At 41.3% G+C, this 23,456-nt stretch overlaps 1 protein-coding gene and 1 long non-coding RNA gene across 8 annotated transcripts in view; both read right to left on the reverse strand.

Annotated features, from left to right (window-relative positions):
- Window positions 1–14,943, reverse strand: part of LOC114011177 (uncharacterized) — a 229,121-nt gene extending 214,178 nt beyond the window's left edge. Inside the window, exons 1-2 of the long non-coding RNA XR_008749769.1 lie at window positions 14,662–14,943; window positions 12,592–12,770 (exon numbers count right to left, since the gene is read on the reverse strand). This is a non-coding gene — a long non-coding RNA (uncharacterized LOC114011177). The remainder of the gene's footprint in view (window positions 1–12,591; window positions 12,771–14,661) is intronic.
- Window positions 14,944–15,483: 540 nt separating this feature from the next.
- SALL1 (spalt like transcription factor 1) overlaps window positions 15,484–23,456 on the reverse strand; it is a 36,248-nt gene continuing 28,275 nt past the window's right edge. For all 7 annotated transcript variants that reach the window (XM_027781591.2, XM_027781592.2, XM_055818666.1 and 4 more), the window contains 2 exons: window positions 19,257–22,669; window positions 15,484–18,182 (listed from right to left, as the gene is read on the reverse strand). In XM_027781591.2, coding sequence (XP_027637392.2) covers window positions 17,742–18,182; window positions 19,257–22,669 — 3,854 coding nt within the window. In that variant the 3' untranslated portion in view covers window positions 15,484–17,741. The remainder of the gene's footprint in view (window positions 18,183–19,256; window positions 22,670–23,456) is intronic.

A 23,456-nucleotide genomic window follows, 5' to 3' on the forward strand; every position in this document is an offset into this window, starting at 1 on the left:
ATTATCTATAAGCATTTATGCAGTATTCCACTTTATCCACCCACTTCCATGCTTCCAAAATCTACTGAGTAATCTTTCAGGTTAAGCATATGAAAACTTTACTCAGTATGGTTGAAAACGTGAATAAAAATGGATGATTGTCCATTGGTATAAATACTTGATCTACTTCAATAGGATTGCTTAGTGTGCTTCACATGTTAGTAATACTTTTCTCACACAGACAAAAGTATAAGCTATAAATGTTCTGGTGTTTAGTTTGGTAGCCTAAACAATTGCTTCCTCCATTGAAAAATCTTGTAAAAACTCACTAAACAAGCCGAATTAAACATAAGATACCAGGAAATACTGGTGGCTAATGAGTTACATACTTTACTGAGGAGAGAGCAAGCTGAAGTGTGCTGTATTCCAAGAGTAAAGTAGCAAACAGCTTTGTCCTGATAGCCACATGAGGTTCACTGAGATCAGCGTCAACATTTGCAATAACTGTGTACCCTTTATTGTTTGATGTGATGGCATCTTTTAAAGTCTACTTTTCAGGCAATTTAATAGCCATACTCAATTCAGAGTGAGCTTTATGCCTGATACAGCATGAAACTAAAACAGTTGCTTCAGTCAGAAATATTTGGGGCCGATTTGTTTAGTTTTAGAAGAAGCAAAGTTAGAGCTCTCTATAGAGAAGAAAAATTAAAATTTCATATATAGAACAAATGTGAGATGCTTGTGGAGTGAGCTAACTTCTTATTTTTCAACTTATTTTTCTGAACTATATTTTTCTCAAACGAGATTGTAAAGAAATGTGCTAGTGACATTTTATAAATATTGTACACACATTTCTACCAAAGCTTTAATGTATACCAAATCTTTTGTTAACAGTAACAGGTATTAAAGAACGGAAAAGCTTTCTAACCTGCAATCATCTGTGTTGGATGCTCTTTTGAATTATACACTAGACTGGGACTCAGGAGATGCAAGTCCACTTCTGCAAGGCAATTCCAGCAAGTTGTATTATCACACAGGACTTCCCCTCCCACATCTCTGGAAATTGCTGGAATCCAGAAAGGTTGAAAACCCATTTTTGTAGTTTTATTAACTAACACTTTGGTTTTCTTATTTCAATGCTATAAATAAATACATGAGCAACTAGTGGCAACTAGATACTCATAGCATACTCCTTATGTCCCTTACCAATGTTAAAGATCACAGGCTAAGGCTTTTACTTTCACTGCATTCTACAAAGCCTTGGAAATATTGTGGTGTAGTACAAACAGTGCTATATTCCAGATTTCACAGTAGCATATATGTACTAGTGACCTACACTGTCAAACAGCGTATCAAGAAAAAGGGATTTAGCATCAGGACTTCTGTATTCCACTGAGCTTCACAAGGAGTCTGTTTACATTCATAACTACATTGCGGAACCAGGTGCTGCAGCCACTGAGACGTGACTCTTCTCTTGCTTACATCTGATTGACACCAGTATGAACAAAAAGGGAATAGGAACCCTAGATTCCCTTCTCAGTTCTGTGACTTGAGTCACAGCTGAATTTGGGCAAACTGCTTAACCAATGCTTATTAGCAAAGTCCCTTACTTTGCTAAGGAGATAAAATGATATCTGTCTGCTTTATGGGAACCAGTGTTGTCCAATACCTACATTTATAGAATATTTTGAGAGTCCTAAACAAATGGTGCTATTGAAATAAAAAGCAGTATCACCCCCTTTTGACCTGAGCAGCAAAGCCAACACGTAGGGCACTCTCTTTCCATTAGGAGAAATTGATAATAAAGCCAGCTTCTTCTCTGACACAAGCAAAATCCTGTTTCCCTGAACATAAGAGGAATTAAACAGCTGGAGATGGTTTCTTTCCTCTTAATTCTAAGCTTTCTTTTCTCAGCATTTAACTTTAAAAGCTGTGACACTTTTCTCAAGTAAACGCTACCAGTGCTTATGCGGTTCTGGCTGATGCTTTTTTACTGCTTTTTCTTTCTCCTTACAAGCTGTTTTTCTTGCATTGTTCACTCAAACAGTTGTGCTAAAGCAATACTCTATAAAGCCTCTCTGTCTGCAACAGTCTGAGAGGCCTCACGTGTATCTTTGTTTTGGGCAGTGTCACGTGTATGTGGTTTGTTGGAGGCACCCACTATTTCAGCTACCAGGTCAATAAAGGGACTTAATGACTTCTTACTAAATTTCTAAAATAGACAATGATGTCAAAGGCCCCAGTTTCAACCTACAGCAGTATTATCATCCATGCAATCAATGACTAATAATAGCTATACAAAGGCAAATATTTCCTGGCTGTTCTTAAGTCTAATCTTAAAGGTGGCATACAAAGTAAAACAAATTCCTTAAATACCATACAAGTGGCAACCACTCTGTCCAGAAATACATTTTTAGCAATTGTTTTAATTCCCTTCTTACCCCTCTTGTAGACAGTTTGTATGTTCTGATACTACACTGATGTTCCTGTAAGTTCTCATCCTGAGTTAATACCAGTATGGCAATGACAGCTGAACATAATTTTCGATAGGTAGAATTAGTGCAGTATTTTGGATATGGTTATAGCTTAAGCCACTTTTCACCATAACAGCTTTGACAACAGTACTTGCTACTACATTTATACTAGTGTAAATGTGCTTTGACTAGTATGGTTTTACCCTCCACAGGGATAGCTGTCTACAGGTTACATACTTCATTACCTGTACTTTAATTACTTGGCTATCTACAGTTAAAGAAATGAAAATATTATGATATACTGGTACAAATAGCAGCGCAGGTATTTTTGATAATACATTCTGTAGTACTTTTACAAACCAAGTTATTCTTCTTTTTCCTCTTTTTTTTTGCCTTCCCACCAAGTACATTCAATACATATATTTTTTTAAAAAAAGTATGGGTTTGATTTTTGCTTTTGAAGCTCATATGAAACATATTAAACAGTGTCTGCAAGAGATGAACAAACATTTGTCAAAGTGCTCAACAGTCAAAATGAGTACAGCTTATTAGTATTACCTTTAAACTGTTTTATTCTACTTCTGTTTTATTTCACAGTGAAACCTACTACAAATCCTAACTCAGGGGAAAGGAAAAAAAAATAATCAAAGTATCTTGTTTTGTCTTCAGGGGGAAGTTTGCTCCTCTGCAAGAATAAATAGCACAATCAGATTCCTAATGAGACCACAATATTACATGGCATTGCTGTTGGACAGATTTTCAAGTGACTTCTAACTGCGATTTTACGAAGTACAGAAATAGAAAAATATGGAAACGTCCTTAGGTTTTAGATCCCAAAGACACAAGACATCATCCTTTTAAGCAGGTGTGCCTTCCTGGGCAGCTGCTTAAGATTAGTAAATTACAAGCTCAGGATTTTATTCTTAAATATGGCTAAAGAATAAAATCTTTAGTCTGGCAAGTTGGAGTCAAACTGACACAATAAGCACCTGTTGAGAAAGCCCATTATTTGAAGCTGGGAGTTCTAGGTGAAAAGATCACTGTGAATTAATTTTGATTGCTTCACAAAACTCTGCATAACAAATGGTCTCTGACAGGGGTATCAGGGGACTTCCATTTGAAGGGGAGAAAAAAAGATTTTGTTTCTACGAAGGTAACCTAATCTTTGCAGTGACATTAAAACACACCAGTGGCTGCACTTGCTTGAATATCTCCTCTAAAACAGGTTGTATGTGCTTAGGTTACCAGGTATTATGTTTAGGGAGGGGAAAGAGAAACAACTGATATCAAAATCTCATCTAAAAGATGAACTAAAAAGAATATGGTCAGAGACCCATGAATCCTGAATTGTTAAGGCAATTATTTGCTCACAAGTTTATTCACAGCCACATTTCTGCGTGTACCAGATTGCTATACGTGTTGCCAAGCCAGAAAAGGAGAAGAGAATAAATTAAACCAAAGGTTTTGCCGTTGACTAAATAAACCAGCACCTTTCCTGTATGAGTTAACTCTAATAGTAAGTTAAAGTAACACTAAGGATAATCTGAATATCTGGTAAATATTTCTCTCACCTGGTGTACAGGCTATTTAATATGAAGCAGTTTCTGTCCCTCTAAAAAGACGTTTCCATCAGAAATATACAAAAGTGCTACCTGTCTGTCATCCCCTGATTAAATCTAAGGCCAAGCTTACCATCTGTTTGTGCAAATGAAAAGCATAATATTCCACCAACTCTGCATGATCACTTTACTTAAGGGTTTCCTGCAAAACGATTTTCAGTTCATCCAAAGCTTATTTTTAGAACAAAAAGAATCACCAGAAAGCACTATGCTTTTAGCTAATAATCATGATCCGGTTGACTTTATGCTTGATTTGTCAACTCATAGCCGTTAATATTACATTAATTACAACTTCTACGATTCCTTCAAAACTGACTGTAAAAGCTATATACATATGAAGATCGTAAAAAGCTCATATTAACTTCCTTTTTTATGTGTTCTGTTTTTAAGGCAACCTGAATGATATCATCATCAGCGTATTAATTGCACCTACAGAATGTTTGGATGTGTTCAGATTCATATGGGTACCAGAGGCTTTTGTCTATGCCTAGAAAAAACATTGCAGCCATAATAAAGTCAGAATACAGCCATGCGTTCCATTAAATAAAAATAATGGAAAAACTCCAGATAAATCAGATTCTGCACTTCGTTAATTTATGGTATAGGTAGGAATGAGTCTAGTATTAGACCACCAGGCATCTGATCTTTCCAATTTTTGCAGTACATATGTGTTATGCTACAGGGCACATGATGGCCACCTGAACAAAGAAATACTGACACTACTCTATTTCATTCTAAAAACCAGACCGATACACTGCCACAATCCCAGAACAGAAATATTAGAAGACTTCTTCAAGCAGTGATGTTTTGCTGTTGTAAATAAAACTGATAAAATGACCTTTTTGGAGTTGAAAGTAAACTCTGTATTGTCCAAATGTACATCAGCTCCATTTACCTGCACATGCCCTTGACAACACTGCAGTTCTGCAGCCCTCATGTCCAGCCCCTGCCATCCCTGAACCTTCCCAAAGATGGATGCACAAGGGAAGAGCTGACTGCACAAAGACAGTGCCTAGTATAAATCACTTATATTGGACGATCTGAGTTTTTTTCCACCAACCTTTTATCCTCCCAAGCCTCAGCTATCCCGAATATCTCTTAAAATTATCACATGTATCTCTTCAAGCAATATATTTAGTCTCTTGCTAATTCCATTGTTCGTCTAACAATGCATGAAGCGATGGGTAAAAGTGAAAAAAAAACCCCCAAAGATGTTGTTTCATTTTTTTTTTTTCTGGGGCTTGTTTCTTAAGGTAAAAGTCCTTCTAATAATGCCCCTGTGATTCTATTATAGCACATCCGAAAAGCAAAGCACACTAGAAAAGTATGAGCAGAAGGAAATATGTAATATATCCTTCTGCTTTTTTTCTTCATGTCTCCAAAATAAACTATAACTTTCCCATGTTGAAAAGTTCTTCCTTAAGTTAATAAAATCTGTCACTTTCCATAATAGTTGATTTGAAGAAAGTCCACAGGTGCAGTATTCTGTTGTTCACAGCTTGGGAAGTCAAGGCTTATAATAAAAAGCCCTCTGTGTTATGGTCCTCCTTCCCCATCAATTCACATCAAGTATTATTAGAATCATCTGCCACCTCAGTGGTGCTTCCTCTGTGCTCAAACTGCAGAAGCAACAATGACATTTTACTGCTCTGCAGGTGCTGCTGTGTGTGGTCACGAACACAGAAGCGTGGCCTGCTATTGTTCTCCAGCAGCACTTTGATCTCAAACACAAAAAGCCACATAGCTGGCTACCCTATTCATTCTTATGCTGGGTTTATATGGATGAGAGAAAGAAGAGGTGACAAGACATGGGCAATCTATAATATTTATTTCAACAAATGCTTCAAATCTTTTTAAATATCATAAGAACATGGCTCATTAAACTACAACAGCCTTGAAATTGTGTTATAAAACCACAAAACAAAAATCAATACTTCTGCTGGAAAGGAGGTAATGAAATATATCGAGTTGGTTGAAAAGTAGTTTGTATGAATCATAATATTATTATGTGCGCATCACTTCTACTCCCAATACTTAAAGTTAACAAACTAGGGAGTGCTTTCTTTCCCATCACTTAAACAGGTGCTATAAGGTGGTATTTATCAAAGTTATTTTCCAGACTCAATCCTTCTGCCATAAATAATGCTGGGATACAGGAGGCTTAGTAAAGGGAGATCAATTCGATGCATATTTGCTACCTGAGCTTCAGCTGTTCTATTATTTCACAGTCCAATCAATACTGCGCTCCATAAGAGCAAAGGAAAAAGCCACAGCATCACCCTGATGAGTCACTGTAGGTTTATTACTGAACGAGAAGGATGTAACATTTCTGATTTTAGTAAAGACTAGATTTGGTAGCAGCATTTGACCACTATTAAATAGTTTGACTCTCTATTTCAAGTTTTTTTCAATGGCTTGTCCAGATTTTCAACAGTGTTACATAAATGCTTCTGGAATCAACACTTCCTCTGCTGAAAAAAATCCTCTGGAATAGAATTCCCTCTCAGTTATTTTAAACTGGGGTTACTGCTCTTCAAGTGAATCCAGAGAAATCTGGTACTTAAAAGTATTTTAACACTTCAACACAGGCAAGCAATAATGGCATTAAAGAAAGAACATTGAACAGTATGCAATGAAGGAATGGGGAGGAAGAACTCATGAAGGAGGTCTAAATTATTTGGTTCTCTCACATGTTAATGTAGACTTCTCTCTCAGAAACTGTACTGTAAGTTTGTCTCAAAACCCAGGAAAAATTTACCCCCTCCACCCACAGCCCTTAACATACACATTTGAAAATTTTCTTTCCTAATGTCTTTCACAGAAAAAATCAACCATAAATACCTGAAAACAATAAAGAACAGAAGGAAGAACTATTGAATAGTAACTAAATGAGACTAGCAAAAGGCTCAGAGGCTCAGCAGCTATTACCAGCCACTGTACTCACCCTCCTCAGAAATAAAACCCCACATCTGCCAAAACTGCCCATCCCTGCCAATCCCCTTTTGTAGTGTAATCAGGAGAAGATGGCAAAAACTTCCCATACAGAAATTCATCCATTTAAAAGCATAATCCTATATCTATACATGTCTTTGAAGAAGAAATAAAGAAGAAAACCACATATCAAAAGTCAATTGATGGAGAGAACTACAAGTAATTTTTAAGACTTGTGCAGAGTCTTTAGATTAACTATTTCCACCGAAAAAGAAAATACATAGTATTAAACACAGTCTAAGCTAGGCTCTGGGGAGAGGGGAAACAGAGCATAACCCAAGACCTCTGTACTTCTGACTTGCTGAAGAGAACCAAGATGAAATCAACCCCTGATTTAGGAAAAAGTCACCCAAGAAATTTCCATAGTTGCCACTGCTGTAGCCAATAACTTGTCTGCACATCACTTCTTACACTATGAACATTGACAGGGTAGATTGAGCCATTTTACTGCACTTCAGCTATTCCAAAGTCTCCCACACTGCAGACCTGGCCTAATAGACAGATGTGTATCTGTCCCATCATTTAAATAGGTCTGGTGGCACTGGAAAGACTCAGAATGTCCACTCACCACCAGAGGCCAAAAGCTTAGGTTTACACCGAAGCAGAAAAATCTCACTTCCTACAGCACGTGAACTTCCAACCCCAGCTGGGGGTTGGCTCTGCAGAAACTGAGGGAATGCCATCCTGTAAATGAACATCTCAACTTCCCTTCAGCATGCAGAGTGGAATAGTTTCTCCAATTCCAGCAGAAATCCTTTTCAAATTATGCTTTGATTTTACTACTTAACAGGAGAGGAAGGAAAGGTGCTACAGCTGGTAGCTATTGATATCTAATCTTAAATTTATTTTTACTTTATTGTTTCCTATAAATAGTCTTGTCTTTCACCAGCTCTACTGCTGTTAGAACCTCTTCCAGTAACTGTCAACATTACACAGAGCCTTAACCCCTGAGAAAGAAAGAAAGAAAGGAGGAGGGGGTGGAATACAAGAGACAACCACTAATCTGAGGAGAGAGAAACATACCACATCACCACAGGACTCCCTGCTACTTCAGAGCCTTCTACAGTAACTAACTGTATAGTAATTTCATCTCCTTAAGGTCAAATCCACCCCAAAACTTATTTGGAAATGCAGCAGCCAGGATTTGGCCCTCTACAAAGGGGCATGTACTGCATACACCTCCCCACAGTCACATCCCATGTCAGCTACAGGTGCCTGACCACATCATGGTTCTATGAGCACATTTCCCCCCCTGCTTGTACACATAAAGACTAATCAAACAACAAACTAATCGCTTCCCTTTAATAAAAATAAAAAAATAAATCATTATTTTGTGGGGCAGAAACTGCTGGCCAGACAGCAGACATCTCAGAGTTGATGTCTAGGATGCCAGCTTGTAACTGTCCACTGTCATGGGCCTTGGGCCATGATTTTAAGTAACTTTGTGTCAACACATTTTAAAAACCTGATTTTAAGGCAGAGTAGCAATTTCTAAAAATCATGATTCTTTGGGATGGTTTAAATTGAGCATTATCTAAACTGAAATAAATAAAGCATTGAACAAGCTTGAAATTTAGGCCAGGTTGCGGGGGTGGGGGTGGAAATTGCTGCCCATGTTCTTCCATTTCTCCTGTTCTTATTGTTGTTACCATTTTCAAAATCTAATTTTCAGATAAAAAGAAAGCCCTTCAAGATAAGTAGTAGATAAAAGTCAGGACTTCAGGCTTTAGCTGACAGTTGCTTCAGACTCCTGATGAGATGAAACTCACTCTATTCTGTTTCTCCGCAAGACAGTTAGGGCAAGAACATCTAAACATAAGCTTAACTTGCCAACTTGTATCACACATGGCCAGTGCTTCAAAACCCAGATTTACCCTTTCAAAAGCAAAGATTGTCACTGCCATATATTATAAAGAGCAAATAGTTCCAAGAGAGAAAAATATCTCAGAGGATCCAAAAATATTTCCTGTCTTTATCATCATTCCCAATACTCAACAGTAGAGCAGACAATGGACATACCCATAGCTGCATTTCAACATATGGTTGCACTACTGTGCTTGTTGCTCATGATTTTATATAGCACATAGAGCAATATACTCTCTGGGAGAAAACAAAGAGCATCAGGAGATATCACAGAGACTAGCACCAAAAAACAACAGCTGCAGAGGACTCCAGTTTGCACACCTTATTTCAATGCACTCTCTACTACACCACACTGGCACAAGACATTTCACATCTTCCTACCTCACACACTACCCTCAAACTAACCAGTAAATCACTAAGGCAACACGTCTGACCCTAAACTGTCATACTGTGTATCACCCAGCATTCTTCTTCTGATTAAATATGACCTTTACAATTCCACATACTTTGTTTTACCATTCTTTTCATATATGGGGAATATATAAAGCGAACTTACTACTTGAGGTCCAGGCTGAAAGTTATCTGTGGTAAGTGTCACTGAAATTGGAAATCAGCTACAAACACTTGTCTGCAAGGCAGTAAATGCAATTACTGTTCCCTTGTGCTCTGCCTGAGAAAGGGACCATCTTGTCTACATGGAAAATTTTAAAAGATTGTGGCTACATCCAATAGTTCATCAAGAATTAGTATCTCCTGAGACCTTTTGCAGAAACTGATGATTTTTTACCAATACAGTAAAAACATAGGCATGTATAACATAGCATTAGCTTTTAAACCTTATCTGGCAAGTGCCAAATGTTATACTGAGGTACCAGCAGAGCAATTCCAGGTGTTCTGGTAGGTGCTGAAATTCAAAATAGCTGTTCTGTATTGGATATTTTATAACCATTTATATTCCAAAACAGTAGCCATGTATGGTATAGACACACTGTAAAAGACCAATCTGAACAGCTTCCTATCTAAATATCCAAAATAAACAACAATTAAAAGGTAAGGGAACTATCGTCAGTATAGTTTTACAAAACACATCAAAAGATTAGAGCAACTTGCCTGAGGTCACATGTGACCAGAGCTAGGGATAAAACTTACATTTCCTAAATTAGCCCCTCACACTTCAACCACAAGCAAAACCTTTACATATGACTCCAAGGTTCCAAACCTTAAAAGGTAATTCCATTCAACAGCACTAACAATAAAGGAATATGCATGCATCAAGCTAGTGCATGCAACAGTAGACAGAAGGTGAAAACTACAACAAAATCATATGTTCAAACAGCACCGATGCAGGAATTAAATTTCAGCATTGCTGTCAACTTTTCATTTTCACTAATGGCTTTTAAGAAAGCTGGACATTTTTACTCAGCCTTTTTTACCTTTTGCCTCCATTTGACAAATATTGATTCATTTCCTCCAAGTTTAAGTGCATTGCATGCTATTGTGACTGGTTTGTTTGCTTTTTTGTTTGTGCCTCAACATTATTGAGGATGCCAGCATGAATGCATACAGCTTTAGAAGAAAATTGGTTTAATAACTTCTTCAAATCCAGGAGAGAGCACAGGAGCCCAGTCTACTTTTTTGTACAGGTCAAGCAAGAAAAGTGACTCTAGGCGACTATCTAACATCAGTAAGGAGACTGCTGAAGTAATAGCCTTGGTGTTTTAAGCTGTCACTGCTATGCTCTGTCACAACAGGACAACTTACGGAGTGTTCTCCCTCCACTTCAGTGCAAAGTTAGACATACTATTCTAAAAATGCCTTCAGTGGCGTTTTAAGCTAAGTCCATTTGGAAGACAGTTGGCCCTTTAGGAGGCTTGGTTTGGAAGGTAACATCTCATTAAATTCTGGCTCAAACGAGCTGTAGTTTTATGAATTCTTTTCTGTCTGACTCAATATATAGGCTCAACCTCTTTTTGTAAGATGATCTCCTTAAGCTTTGCAAACCTGCCTGGTATACTTTGGACACTTCCCTGTCTTAAGGTCTTATTCACCAAATAAGAAATTACTGTGTCTTTGAAGTGATATGAATAAAGAGTGCTTCTGTGATCTATTCCACCCATTCAAATATGGAGGGGGAAATCTCAGTGGACAGAAACAGACTGAAAGGGAAAGACAGTAACACCTTAAACTGCCACCGACACCATTACAGAAATTGTCTGTGCAGCACTCATTCTTCCATGTTAGAAGACAAAGTAAGTTGAGCCAGCTCAAGCAGAGTTAAATTAGTTTACATGTATCAGCACCAGAGGTCTATGCTGGTATTAAGGAACGCCCACAACTGAGCTAACTAGTGATCTAACCATCACAAACAGCCTCATTCTCAGCAGCTCTGACACAAGTTGCCAAGAGGACTCAGTATTCAGCCTAGACAAGGAGACACATAAACCTTTGAAATCTGCTCTGTCTCCTTATATATAATTTGCTAATCTCTGGATTAGCAAAAAAAAAGATAGGAGTTCATATGAACGCACATTTAGCACTGAACATGATTATCCTCTTATTTATTGTACATACGAAACAAATGTTAGCTTCTCTGTATTAACTGACATTTTAAAATCCCAATGAAAGGAAAGCAATTGAGAATTATTCACCGCTAAAGGAAACTCATTTTCAAAACAGGCACTGCTTTGAAAAAAATCTTAACATTATTCAACTGGTTAGTCTCACTGGCTCCACTTTGAAAGTATTTTTCATGGAAAAGATGGCGAAAAGAAAGTAAGTAGTATCACAGATTTAACCCCACTGGTTAATGTGCCAGACCACTCCATTTTTTGCTTTCAATATTCAATTCTAAATAGTGCTCGTGTTGCACCACCTGATACCAGGTGCTGCAGGGCTTCTGCTACACCCACCTGACATTGTGATGCTGCATTTTTAAGACCTTTAAATAATGAAAATAGACCTTTGCACTTCAGCACTGCCCTGGTCAAGAGAGCTGTCTGTACAGATGATGTGAATGTCTGCTAACATGGAGAGACTTCTTACTTTTGAAATGAAATGACACCAGAAGTTTCAGGGCTGATCATTCCAGTGAGGACCTTCCTTATTAGCACTAGTGGCAAAGTCTAACATGGGCACAGACATGCTTTTGGTCCCCATCTAACCTGCATTTAAACTGCTTTCTGAAAGTGACAGTGACTTCTGAAAGTTAAGAAAAGCCCGCAATTTGGTTAAATAATTAACTGCTATAAAAAGGAAGATGACGTCACTTCTTTATTCTACAACTCTCCAGGAGCTCTCACAGGTATACCATATGATCAGACAGCTGCATACAAGACGCTGGCCCCACTCTCCACGCAGAGCATTGTGGAGAATGTCTTCAATCCTTGAGTGTCTGTTATTCATCAGCTCCCTCAGCGCTAGATGGACTTGAGCACTAAAGAAAATGTCTTTCCTGCTCTCTTGTTCCCACTCTACTGCTCCTCTTCTCATACCGAGAGATTTTGCCTCTTAAGAAATTCAGACCACGGACTCAAAAATATGTGTAGCAAAGAAAAACACAAGATAAAATGGAAACCAAAGAAAGAGACTCATAGTAGGACAAAACTATTATATAATTTGAGCCAGCAAATTAAGTTTAGTCACTGCCATGCTTATACCTGACTTACCTGTAAAATACTCCAGCCATCGCATGTGGTTCTGGGCCTCCCAGTATCCCACGTCCCTGGAACAAGGAGATCTTCCCAAGGAGGATTCATCATGCACTTGCCACCTTCCAGGCATCTGCTCGGCCACTGCCAGTAGTGACGGACTGGCTCAGGGTAGCCATTCTGATATTAACTATAACCTGGGTGTAAAAACCAGAAATATCAAATCAGGAAACTGAACATAAATGTAGCTGTCAGTAACTCTGTTCTCAGTTGAAGTTTCATACTTTCCATTTATTCTTGTCCTTTCAAGCCTCTACTCATCCTTAACTTCTTGTCTAGATTGGTGTATATATACAAGAGACCATATTGTATGTGAAATCTTTAAGTCCTTATATTTCAGCTCAGCAGTTAAGAGACATATTGCTTCCGGCTTGTATAAATAACTGTACCTACTTACTTGCAAAACATTATTTTAACCTCTGTCAACTCATATTCATGAGAGAAGGAAACCAAATAGGAAAATGTTATTTCGACTAAAAACAAAAAAAAATCAGAGACAAAACTAGAGAAGTACTGAAGACTGACTGGCAGGAGAAGCAAAAAAAGAACTGTCACGCTACAAAATCACACCTTCTGCTGCCAAGTAAAACTGGCCTCCTGCAAAGATGCAACCAGGTAGCTTAAGACTTCAGGACTCTCAAAAGCAAGAATTACGCCCCAAACAGAAGGTCAAACCAAGCAGCAACTGTTGCATTTTCATGGTCAGTAAATGTTCTTTCCAAAGCAGTGTTAGAGATATTTGTTGATGGCTGCAGCAGGGAAGGCTTGCAACCTCTCCCTAAGTCTCAAACCACAGCCCAGCCTAGGAAGAAACACCAAAATTCACCTGACTTCTCCCTGAGAAAAGGGCTTGGGATTTGGCCGTCAGCCGCACGCGAAACACCCGCAACCTGCTGCTCCCCTTTCCTCCTCACCCCTGCCTCGACAACAGAGGAACCTTATTCCTCCCCATCCGCTGCGCTGCCCTGACTCTCCCTCCACTCTGCTGGGGTGGGTCCTTTTGATAAGCCCCACACGCCCTTTTCATTCCGCCTGCCCCGCTAACATCTTTCCAATTTGCCCCGTGAAAGCCAAGCGCCCACCCGTCGGGCTGCCCCGCGGCCAGGCGGCCCGTTCGGCCCCGGCTCGGCCTGGCTCCTCGCCTCCCTGCGGAGCTCGGGGACACCCGGGGTTCGCGGCCGCCAAACTCCCCGCGGCAGCGCCGGCCTCACCCACTGCCCGAGCCGGGAAGTTTCGCGCGCTGTTAGCCCAGTTTTTTACAAATCACGTCTGTTTCTGAGTGAAGAAAACTACTCGGGCCGACTAAATGAACGAGCTGAACGACTGCTGGCGCTTGGAAGAAGGAAAAAAAAAAAAAACAAACCACCACACAACAACAAAAAAAACACACCACCCCCCTGCTTTATTTTAATGGATAATAAAATTGTGATGGGCGAGGAGGAGAGCAGGGGAAGAAAACTTGGATGCTAATGAGAAAAACGCGGCCGCGCAAACAAAACTGTAAAGGAAAAAAAAAAAAAAAAAAACACAAACCAAAACTATTCTTGAATAAGGATGAATTCAGTGTCTGTGAATAGGAAATCCTGCGCCGGGTAATTGCGGCGAGGTAGCGCGGCGCCCAGCTGCGAGGCGACGCGGGCACCTTTGTGCGCTCGCCAGCAGCCAGCTCTGGGGAGAGGTGACTTCCCCCGGTCCCCACGGCCCGGCGTCAAGTAACGGGAAATTTAACATTCCGTATTTCCAGTGCCAACTGTCGTCGTCCCCGTGTACCCCCCGCCTCCCCGCCCTTCCCCGGCAGCTCGCAGCCGGCCCGGGGGCGCTCCGCCTGACCGGGCGGGGAGCGCGGAGCCAATGCTGACCGCGCACCCCACGGGGCACGGCCTCAGCACCCTCGGGGGGCGCCCCGGCTTCCGCGGCGCCGGCAGGAGGAAAGAGGACGAAAAGCCGCTCCGCAGCGCGGGGACGGCAGCGCAGGCACCCTCCGCCGCACCGGGGGGCACGGGAAGGTTCCCTCCCCCCAGCACCCACCTTGGCAGACGGCAGCGAGGGAAGCACGAAGCGCAGCGGCAGCAACACCGCCGCGGGGCAGGGCAGCGCGCCGGCTCGTGAGGGGAACCCGCGCCCAGCTGCGCGCAGTCGCCGCCATCAGGCGGGGGCGGCCGGGGGGAAAGGGTGTCCCGGGGAGCCTCGCCCGCCGCAGCCCCCATCCCCCGGGCCGGCTCCCCGCGGCTGCGGGGAAACTCTCCCCAAAGGCTGGGGGAGAGCCAGGTCCGCCGCCCTCCGCGGCGGGCACCTCACCTCGGGCGAGGAAACGCGGCCCCCTCAGTGGGGCGGGGAAGCGACCTCAGCCGCCCCCAGCGCTCGCGCCTAACGGTCGCTGGGGCGCGCGAGCCGCCCCCGCCTGGCCCCGCGCCCAGGGGTGCGCTCGCGGGGCGCGCGGCGGGCAGCGCCCGAGGGGACGGGGCACCCGGCGGCGGGGCGGGGTGGGCGCTAAGGCGCTGGAAAGAAAACGGCTAACTTTTTGGTTTTTTGCTGAAAAACGCCAAGTGCATACGTTACCCAGCGGCAGGCAGGGAGCCGGGTGCCCGGGGCGGCTGGCCGGTACGGGGCCCGACTGCCCCGGCCGGTGCCCTGTGCCCGGTACCCGGCGGGGCGGAGGGCGCTCGGCACCCCGAGGCCTGCCTTTAACGTGAGTCGAGACTCCGAGGGCTGCAGTTAAAACCATTAATGAAACTCAATCCGCGTGAAGGAAGCCCTCCCAGAGCGCTGGGGTCCGCTAACCCTTCCTTGCTTTTCTGTTGCACAAATCTACACTCAGTTTAAAAGGAGAATTAGTTAGTATTTCATTGATAAAATCATCAAAATCCGTTTAATTTACCTTTTTCTGAGACCAAAAGGTGACTTGAAATTCTTAAATATTCACATTGACAAGCCAGCTCGCTCTAGTATACAACTTACATGTTAACAAAAATGCATATCATGTACCAGATGAATCATCACATTCGAACAGGAAAAAGTTCTAAAGACATGAAGTCCAAGAGGTATTCAGACTACAGCGTTAATACTTTACTAAGGTTTCAGAATCATATGAAGGGTAAAAATCCTCAAGAAAAGTATTTCTCACCCCAGCTTTGCAGTGTTGCATCCTCTATGATGCCCAAATTACAACTCAAGCTACTAGGGGGAAGAGCAAAGTGATTACTTCTTGTTTCAAAAGGCAAGCAACTCCCCCCACGCTGATATTGAAGAAAATCCCATAACACAAAATACCTGAATTTTGGAACTGTAAAATATATTTCTTTTCACATGAACATAAAATTGATTATTCCTATTGGGCTTTTTGAAGCAGCCAAATGGATTTATATTTCATAAATAATAATGTGAGGAGATAAAACTCTACTGGGTGAAAACATTGGGCTGAATTCTGTTTCCCCAAACTCCCATTGAGGTTAATGATCATTGCAGGTGCATAAGGGAAGCCAAATCATGTGCAAGGCCAAAGCAATTGTTTTTTTGTTGGTTTGTTGTTTTTTGTTTGTTTGTTTTTTACAGTCAAGTTATAAACCCCATATAATATATGGAGGCTTGCAAGTGGACATCTTAACACAGATATAGCAGCGTAAGCATGCCACAAACATACAATCTCATAGAATAAAATTAATATCAAATATAAAGCATTTGAATCAAATCAAGCCTTAAATGTGATAAATTATTTCCGTCAAAGGAAACTTACCTAGGCTTAATAAGGTCTTTGCTAGCAGCATTTTCTTTTTATAAAGAAATTAAAAATGCCAAAATATCTACAATTTTATGAGGAGAAGGAGTTGAATAGTTAAGGAGGAATTTCCCACTATTAGGGGGTATGAAAAATATACTAGCAATTAATATGCAATACATATATGTATACCCATACTTACAAATATAAACACACACATACAACCTGGACAGTTCATGTTAACCAAGGGAAAGGCTAAATAATACAAAGTGATTACTAAATACAGGTACACTTTAAAAACACAGAGACAGCGAATTTTATCTGTTGCAAAAATGTATTTGATTACTCGAGTAAAATTACAGTATCTCTGCTGTTAGTAAGTATTAAATGTTAAAGAAACTGGACCTCTTTTCCTTTCAACTTTCCGAGAAAGTGCATGTAACAGTCCAAGGTTCCCCCTGCCCCGCCCCCCCCAGTACCTAATACAAAATAAACAAACACTATACTTGTTCCCTTGGTCAAGGAGTAGGGCTTGGCCTTGTAAGGAACATATGTACATTTTAATGAAAGTGATGTCTTATTGTATATACAGGAGCATCTACAGTTGTCCACGGAAGTTGTTCAAGATGCCATACTTAGCAGCATTGTGAAAGTCCAGCACATTTTCTATAATGATATACCTACAAGGCAAAATGTTACGTCTCAGTTTCAACTACCAAAACAACACTTCAGTATCTTCTCTAATAATCCGCGTGCTTATTACTGTACAGAAATGTATTAACATTTAAGACGACTCAAGTAAAAAGCACAATACAAATAACAGTTTAAAACGAAAAATGTTAAACCTACAAAAATTAAAGCAGTTTTAATTTTATAATAAAAATCAAAAACTGAGCTGTGTAAAGGACCCACACCGTTCAGTCTATATTCTCTCAGTCCTCTTCTTAATTCTGTTTGGAAAAATTAAACAATGTGTTTGCTGATAAAATTTCCAGCAGGATCAAAGTGTACATTTATATACAGATTTTTATTAGAGATCTAATGCATCACTGAGGCATCGCATCAATACCAGAGTTCGTGTTAAACTGGATATAGAAAATAAGTTAATGCCAGAACAAGATCACCTAGCAGAACAGACTCGCAACTGCCATAAATGTTACAGCAAGTTTACAGCACTCTAGTCGATTAGTATTTAGTTCAAAATACAGGAGACCAAAGTTAATGCTTGCATTTGTTTGCAAAGCAAGGTTATATCACTAATAAATAAGCTCTCTTAGAACTCTAGAAGTAGAACATGGTACAAAAGAAAGTCTTTGTAATGTTGTAGCCTGCAGCTCGAAAAAAACAACCCTAGGTTGTACTATTTGCAGGAATGTTATTTACGGAGTTTTTTCTAATTTGTTACAATTTCTTTGTTGTCTTCCACGAAACGTGTAAAACGGAAGTTTGTCCCATTTTCATTGCTTGCCATTTTCTCCAGACCAGCTAGAGGTGCATTGGGTTCTGAATTCTGGAGCTTCTCCAGGCTTCCTGTCAAGCCACTGATGGGAGAGCTGCCACCATTGCCCAGGCCCCCCGGCGCCGGAGGGATGCCGCCATTCTGGATGACGGAGATTTCGTTGGTCTTCATGGCCAAGCCATTGGAGAGTGCTGCTGCGTACTGGTTCCAGAAGCTGGAGGGGTCTCCATTCCCCGACCGCACAGCCAAATCCTTCTGAAACATTTCCGGAAACTTTGCAGGATTGCCTCCTAGAAATGTCATGGGGCCGTCTACGGAAAGTCGTCTGCCTCGTCTTGCAGGAGTACTGTTCCACATGTGAGTGCCCATGTGAACCTGGAAAGAAAGAAAGGAAGAAACAAACAAACAAAAAATAAAGGTCGACAGGGATTTCAAACTTATTCCGATCACAGAGAAGGCAGCAGTCCATGAACATGTCCAGTCTTGTTACGTAATGAACGGCACTAAAGGTAGTGGATGCAGGGCTCCATTTCCCATCTGGAATAATAAATAAACTTCTTCTGGATTAGCCCATCACCATTACCCAGAATACCCTGTTTTCCTGCTGAACACTGCATTGCTTGTTACTCTTTTTTTATTACATGTATTTAGTTTATAATGACTTCACGTTATTCTGTCAATTGCAGATAGCTGCTTTCAGGGCTAGAATTGCTATGTCCACTTTCATTGCAATGGTAAGTATTGTATTTGACACCCTTTACCCTATAAACGTCCTTTTCAGACAGGCAGAAAGTATCCTTTACTGATTGCTCATCGGAGAGCCTTGCGTATAGACAGAATGGCCTGAAAGTAATTATTCATCTCACATTACTGGCAGCAACCTCTAGAGAAATACTCTGTCAACAGAAAAATGTACACAGTAAAGTGCTCAACTGGTGTTCTAAAACTTAAGTATATTTGCTTTTTCAAACACATATCAGTAGGAAATGTTAGTTACATAATCAATTAAAGTAATGCCCATTAGTTCCAGAATTATGTTAATAGTTTTTTTAAACACTCATCATCTTACATGATAGTTATGAAAAACAGCACATTCAAGAGCCTTTCACCTCTTGAAGAGGTGTGTGAGTTACGAAACACATTGCTCTGTTAATTAATACTCCTTACCATCATTTGGCTGTTCCGTTTCACACTCTACATAGACAGTCTTTGCTGGTACATGAATTGTAATTAAGCATCAAAAGCGGCTCACGCTTCGGACCGGCTGCCAATCTGAGCACTCAACAAGAGGCCACCCGGGCCTACCAGAGCTGACTAAACACACCATTTGTCACACCACAAACACCCAAAGGCACCACTGCTGGCAACGTTAACAGACATAAAGAATTAAAAAAATAAAAAAGCAACAAGGAGAAAATGAAACCTAAAAAGAGCAAGAGGAGAAAGTACCTTCAGATTGCCTTTTGTTGTGAATGCTCTTCCGCATATAGTGCAGGCAAAAGGTTTCTCACCAGTGTGTGTCCTTTCGTGGATCTGCAGAGCACTGGAGGAAGAAAATGTTTTCCCACACGTGTTGCAGTAGTGCTGTTTGGGGGTTCTTCTGGGGAGAGCAGGGAGCAGGACCGGGGACGTGGCAGAGGAGGACAGCGGTCCTGAAGCAACTAGACCAGAGGGTACTTCTTTGCTATCCTGAGGAGAGCTGTGCATGAAGCCGTTAACCTCAGTCTTTATAAGTGATGACAGCGAATTAGCAGGCATAACCGAAGAGTTCTGATTAGGGCCGATACTGGAATTGGGCTCAAAAAGTTGTGATGGTAGATCTCGCATCTGATGTGTCAACATATGCTGCTTCAAATTACCCTTTGTGGAAAAGCCACGATTGCAAACTGTGCAAATAAATGGTCTCTCTTTGGTATGACTTCTGTAATGAATGTCCAAGGCACTCTGACAAGCAAATGTTTTGCCACAAATGTCACATGCGGTGTTTTTAAATTTACCTCTATCTCTGAAAGGAAAGAGCATGCTCAGAGACTCTTCTTTAATCATTTTATCAGTGCTACTAGATGTCAAGTCCAAAGCACCACTGTTAGCAGGGGTTGGAGACAAACCGTTGGCAAACTCACTTGGTAAAGCTCTTACTGGTTTCTCTTCGATACTTGGTGACTTGTGGTAATCGTTAGTGCTGTTGGATGGGGACAAGGCCTGCATAGAAGAGGTAGACTCTGAGACAGCAGGGCTTCCAGCACTTTGGCTTTCCATATCACCACCAACCGAGGATGAATCGTTAGTCAAAATGTCCCCTTCTACTGACCCATTTTCGACGGATTTCAAGCTTGCCTGAAGTTGTTCAGCAAGTCCTGCATTGATCATCTTCATCTGATTTTCCAAAGCAGCAATACTTGACATTTCCAGGGGCAGAGGGGAAGAAGACAAGCTGTCTTGTGATGCATCCGCAGATTTAGGTGTATCTGGCACACTGCTGTCAGGACAGTCTTCCATGTTCTCATCTGAGAAGTTGTCTATATCATCAAAATTCTTATCATCAAAAGAGCCTGTATCTGATTCCATTGACTCAGGATAGTTTTCTGTCACTGGGGTGTTGGGGATCTGCCCTCCCATATGCATTCGGATGTGCTGCTGTAGCACAACAGCATTGGTGAATTTTTTCTGGCAGATCGGGCACGAATGTTGTACTCTCAGCGGGGGCATGGCACGATGGACGCTGTAATGAGTCTTTAAGTTGCCTTTAGTAGTGAAAGCACGGCCACAGATTTTACACTTAAACGGCCTCTCACCGGTATGTGTGCGATAATGCATTTTCAGTGCACTCTGGCAACTGAGAACTCGGTGGCAAATGATACACTCGTTAGGATCAGTTGCCTTTTTGTCAATGTTTTCTACCAGCTGTTGCAATTTTGATGTTTCAGACGCTGGCGTTGAATCCAATAGCCCTCCAAATGGAAACTTTGCCTTAAATTGCTCTGACATTAGAGGCATCAGTGGATTTGTAAATGTGGTGACACCACTGGAGCCCGAGTCTGCTGCCGGTGAGCTCACAGAGCTGCTCATGTTAGTGATAGCGCTTGTGTTTTGAGGGTTTTCTTCCATTTTGCCATTTGAGGTAGGCAAAGCACCAGCCTCTACCTCATCAGAAAGTCCGTTGGAAATTTTTGATGTGGGATCAGCTGTTCCCGAGTCACTCTTGACAGAGCAGGGAGGGCTAGCGGAAGGATGGCTAATGGGAATCGGCTGAGGCTCCTCAGTTTTGATGAATGGGGTCAAGCTTGGAATCGTTGGTGGGAGTGCCAGGCCAACAGAAGTCGTCAGGGTGGAGAGGACTGGCTTGCTGTCCAGCCAGCTCGTGACAGGTTTCTCTGGCGGTATAGACATCCCATAAGGAATACCCGTGCTCGTAGGAATATTGTCCAAATGCTCCGGCACCGGGTATGGATTCATCTGAATATGAGGGTATTTTTCTTTATGACGCTGAAAGTGGACTTTTAAGTTTCCCTTTGTGGAGAATCTGTTTCCACAGATGTTGCATTTAAATGGCCTCTCGCCAGTGTGAGAACGTAAATGAATCTGCAAGGCACTGTCACTCCCAAACACTTTAGCACAGAACCTGCATTTATGCTTAAAGAATGCCTCATCTGAATTACTTTTTGCTTCAAAAGCAGTTACATTTGGTGGCTTGCTTTTTCTTTGCTGTGCCAAGGCAGTCAAGGAGTTTAAATCCTCTGCAGGTGTTCCAATATTGGACAAGGGACTGGAGAAAACAGAGTTACTAGGGGTGGGCTGAGGTAGAAGTGGATTAGATGCAGGACTCAATAAACTGCTTATTGCAAAAGCTGGTGAAGATGATGCTGATACTGGTGGGTTGTTGAGCTGTGAGCCACCAATACTTGAAGCCACTTTTTCTGAGGACGGTGTTGTAACTGCTGCTGCCAATATGTTAATATTTGGAGAAGAGCCACTACTGGATGGAATTAGAGTGTTGCCAGGGTTGCTCTGAGGTAGCTGTATAGGGGGTAGCTGTTTCACACCACTGATGCTGGCAGATTGACTAGCAAGACTTTGTGCTAATCCAGCTGCTGCAGCCAGCTGCTGGGATAAATGGGAACTTAATGTGGACAAGGGGTTGGCAGACGTTCGTAAAGTACCTTGAGAAGGGCTCGAAGATGTTGGCATGTCTGTATTTTGGGAAGCCAACAATAATATTTGGTGACGAATTTGTTCAATCAGTTGCAACTGATGGATCTGCTGCTGCTGTAACGCCAACAGTTGCTCCATCAGGGCAGGTACAGCAAGCTTACTGTTCGATGCACCGTTACATCTCGCTTCCTGTGAGAACTGTGCTACTGCCACTTTAGTACTCTGAAGGTTTTCAATTATTACATTACTATTTATCACTGAAAAGTTGCCTAATGTTGTCAAATCCCCTATGTGAGGTAGAGAGGTTGTTACAGCTGAGGTACCCATTGTGGAGCTGTTACTGCTTGTAATACTATTGTTGACGCTCTTGGAACTGCTACTGCTATTGTTAATGCTGGAAGCCTCCACATCCATGGATTCTTCCCTGTCAAGTTTGTTATGCTCTGAAAGGTCACTGCAGTCTACTTGATCTGTGTTATTAACTGTGTCATTCATCTGTTCATCAGGATTATCAGAAGGGGAACTAGGAGGGAAGGTTTCAGAAGGAGAAGCTGGATTTTCATTCACAATTAAAACTAATTGATTTTTAGTACAATTCTTCTTGTGTTGCAGGAGATCTGATAATTCAAAGAACTCAGCACAGCACCTGCCACAGACATGGGCATCCTTGTTCTTAGTGGTTCGATTTGCTTGACCCTTTTCTGTGTCTCCTAAAACATCAAAAGATGATGGATTAGGAACCAACCAGTAATACAAAAAAATTCTGCAGGACATTTTATTTAGAAGTACTGGTTTTGTGTACCGCTCTAAAATAGACTAAGATCGTATGTGAAATCAATATTTTACTTCACAAAAATAAGTCAAAAGCAACATTTAAAACTGTACAAGGGAGTTTTATCAATCCCTGTGCCTTTGATGACCATTTGCTTCAGATAATCCATCAAAATATAAAATACTATGAACTGAAGGCATTGGAGCATAATGAAATTCCATAGCAAAGTATTGATTTCCAATAATTCATACTGCTTATTGTCTAGTTGTCCACTGAGTGCAAATCAGCCATTTGAAGGACTCATTAGACTCTCACGTTCCTGTCAACCTTGTTCATTTTCAACTGATTCAAAGATATCTGTGACAGTTGCCCCATCACTAAACTAATTTGTAGTCATGCGAGGTCCCAATCAGTTGTTGACAAGAAAATAAAAAACTATGTATTACCAAGCCACGGACTGACAACCCACCCCCACCCCCCACCCCATTTCTTCCAAGTTGCCACATAAGGTGTAAGCTATGAACCTGTTAAGAAGGACTGGTTTTCCCACCAAACTTAATTCTGCTGTAGTTACAGACAAACCAAACAGAAAAATCCTTATAAAATGGTAACATTTACCATAAAACGGTGAAGTGCCGAGGCACTTTAAAGACCACTATTAATGCCTCGAGCAGTGCTTCTAAAATTAAACAAATGTTCTATTTGCCACCAGGTACTTCACCAAA

Source organism: Falco peregrinus, chromosome 14 (genome assembly GCF_023634155.1).
Source record: "Falco peregrinus isolate bFalPer1 chromosome 14, bFalPer1.pri, whole genome shotgun sequence".
Classification (NCBI taxonomy): Eukaryota; Metazoa; Chordata; class Aves; order Falconiformes; family Falconidae; genus Falco; species Falco peregrinus.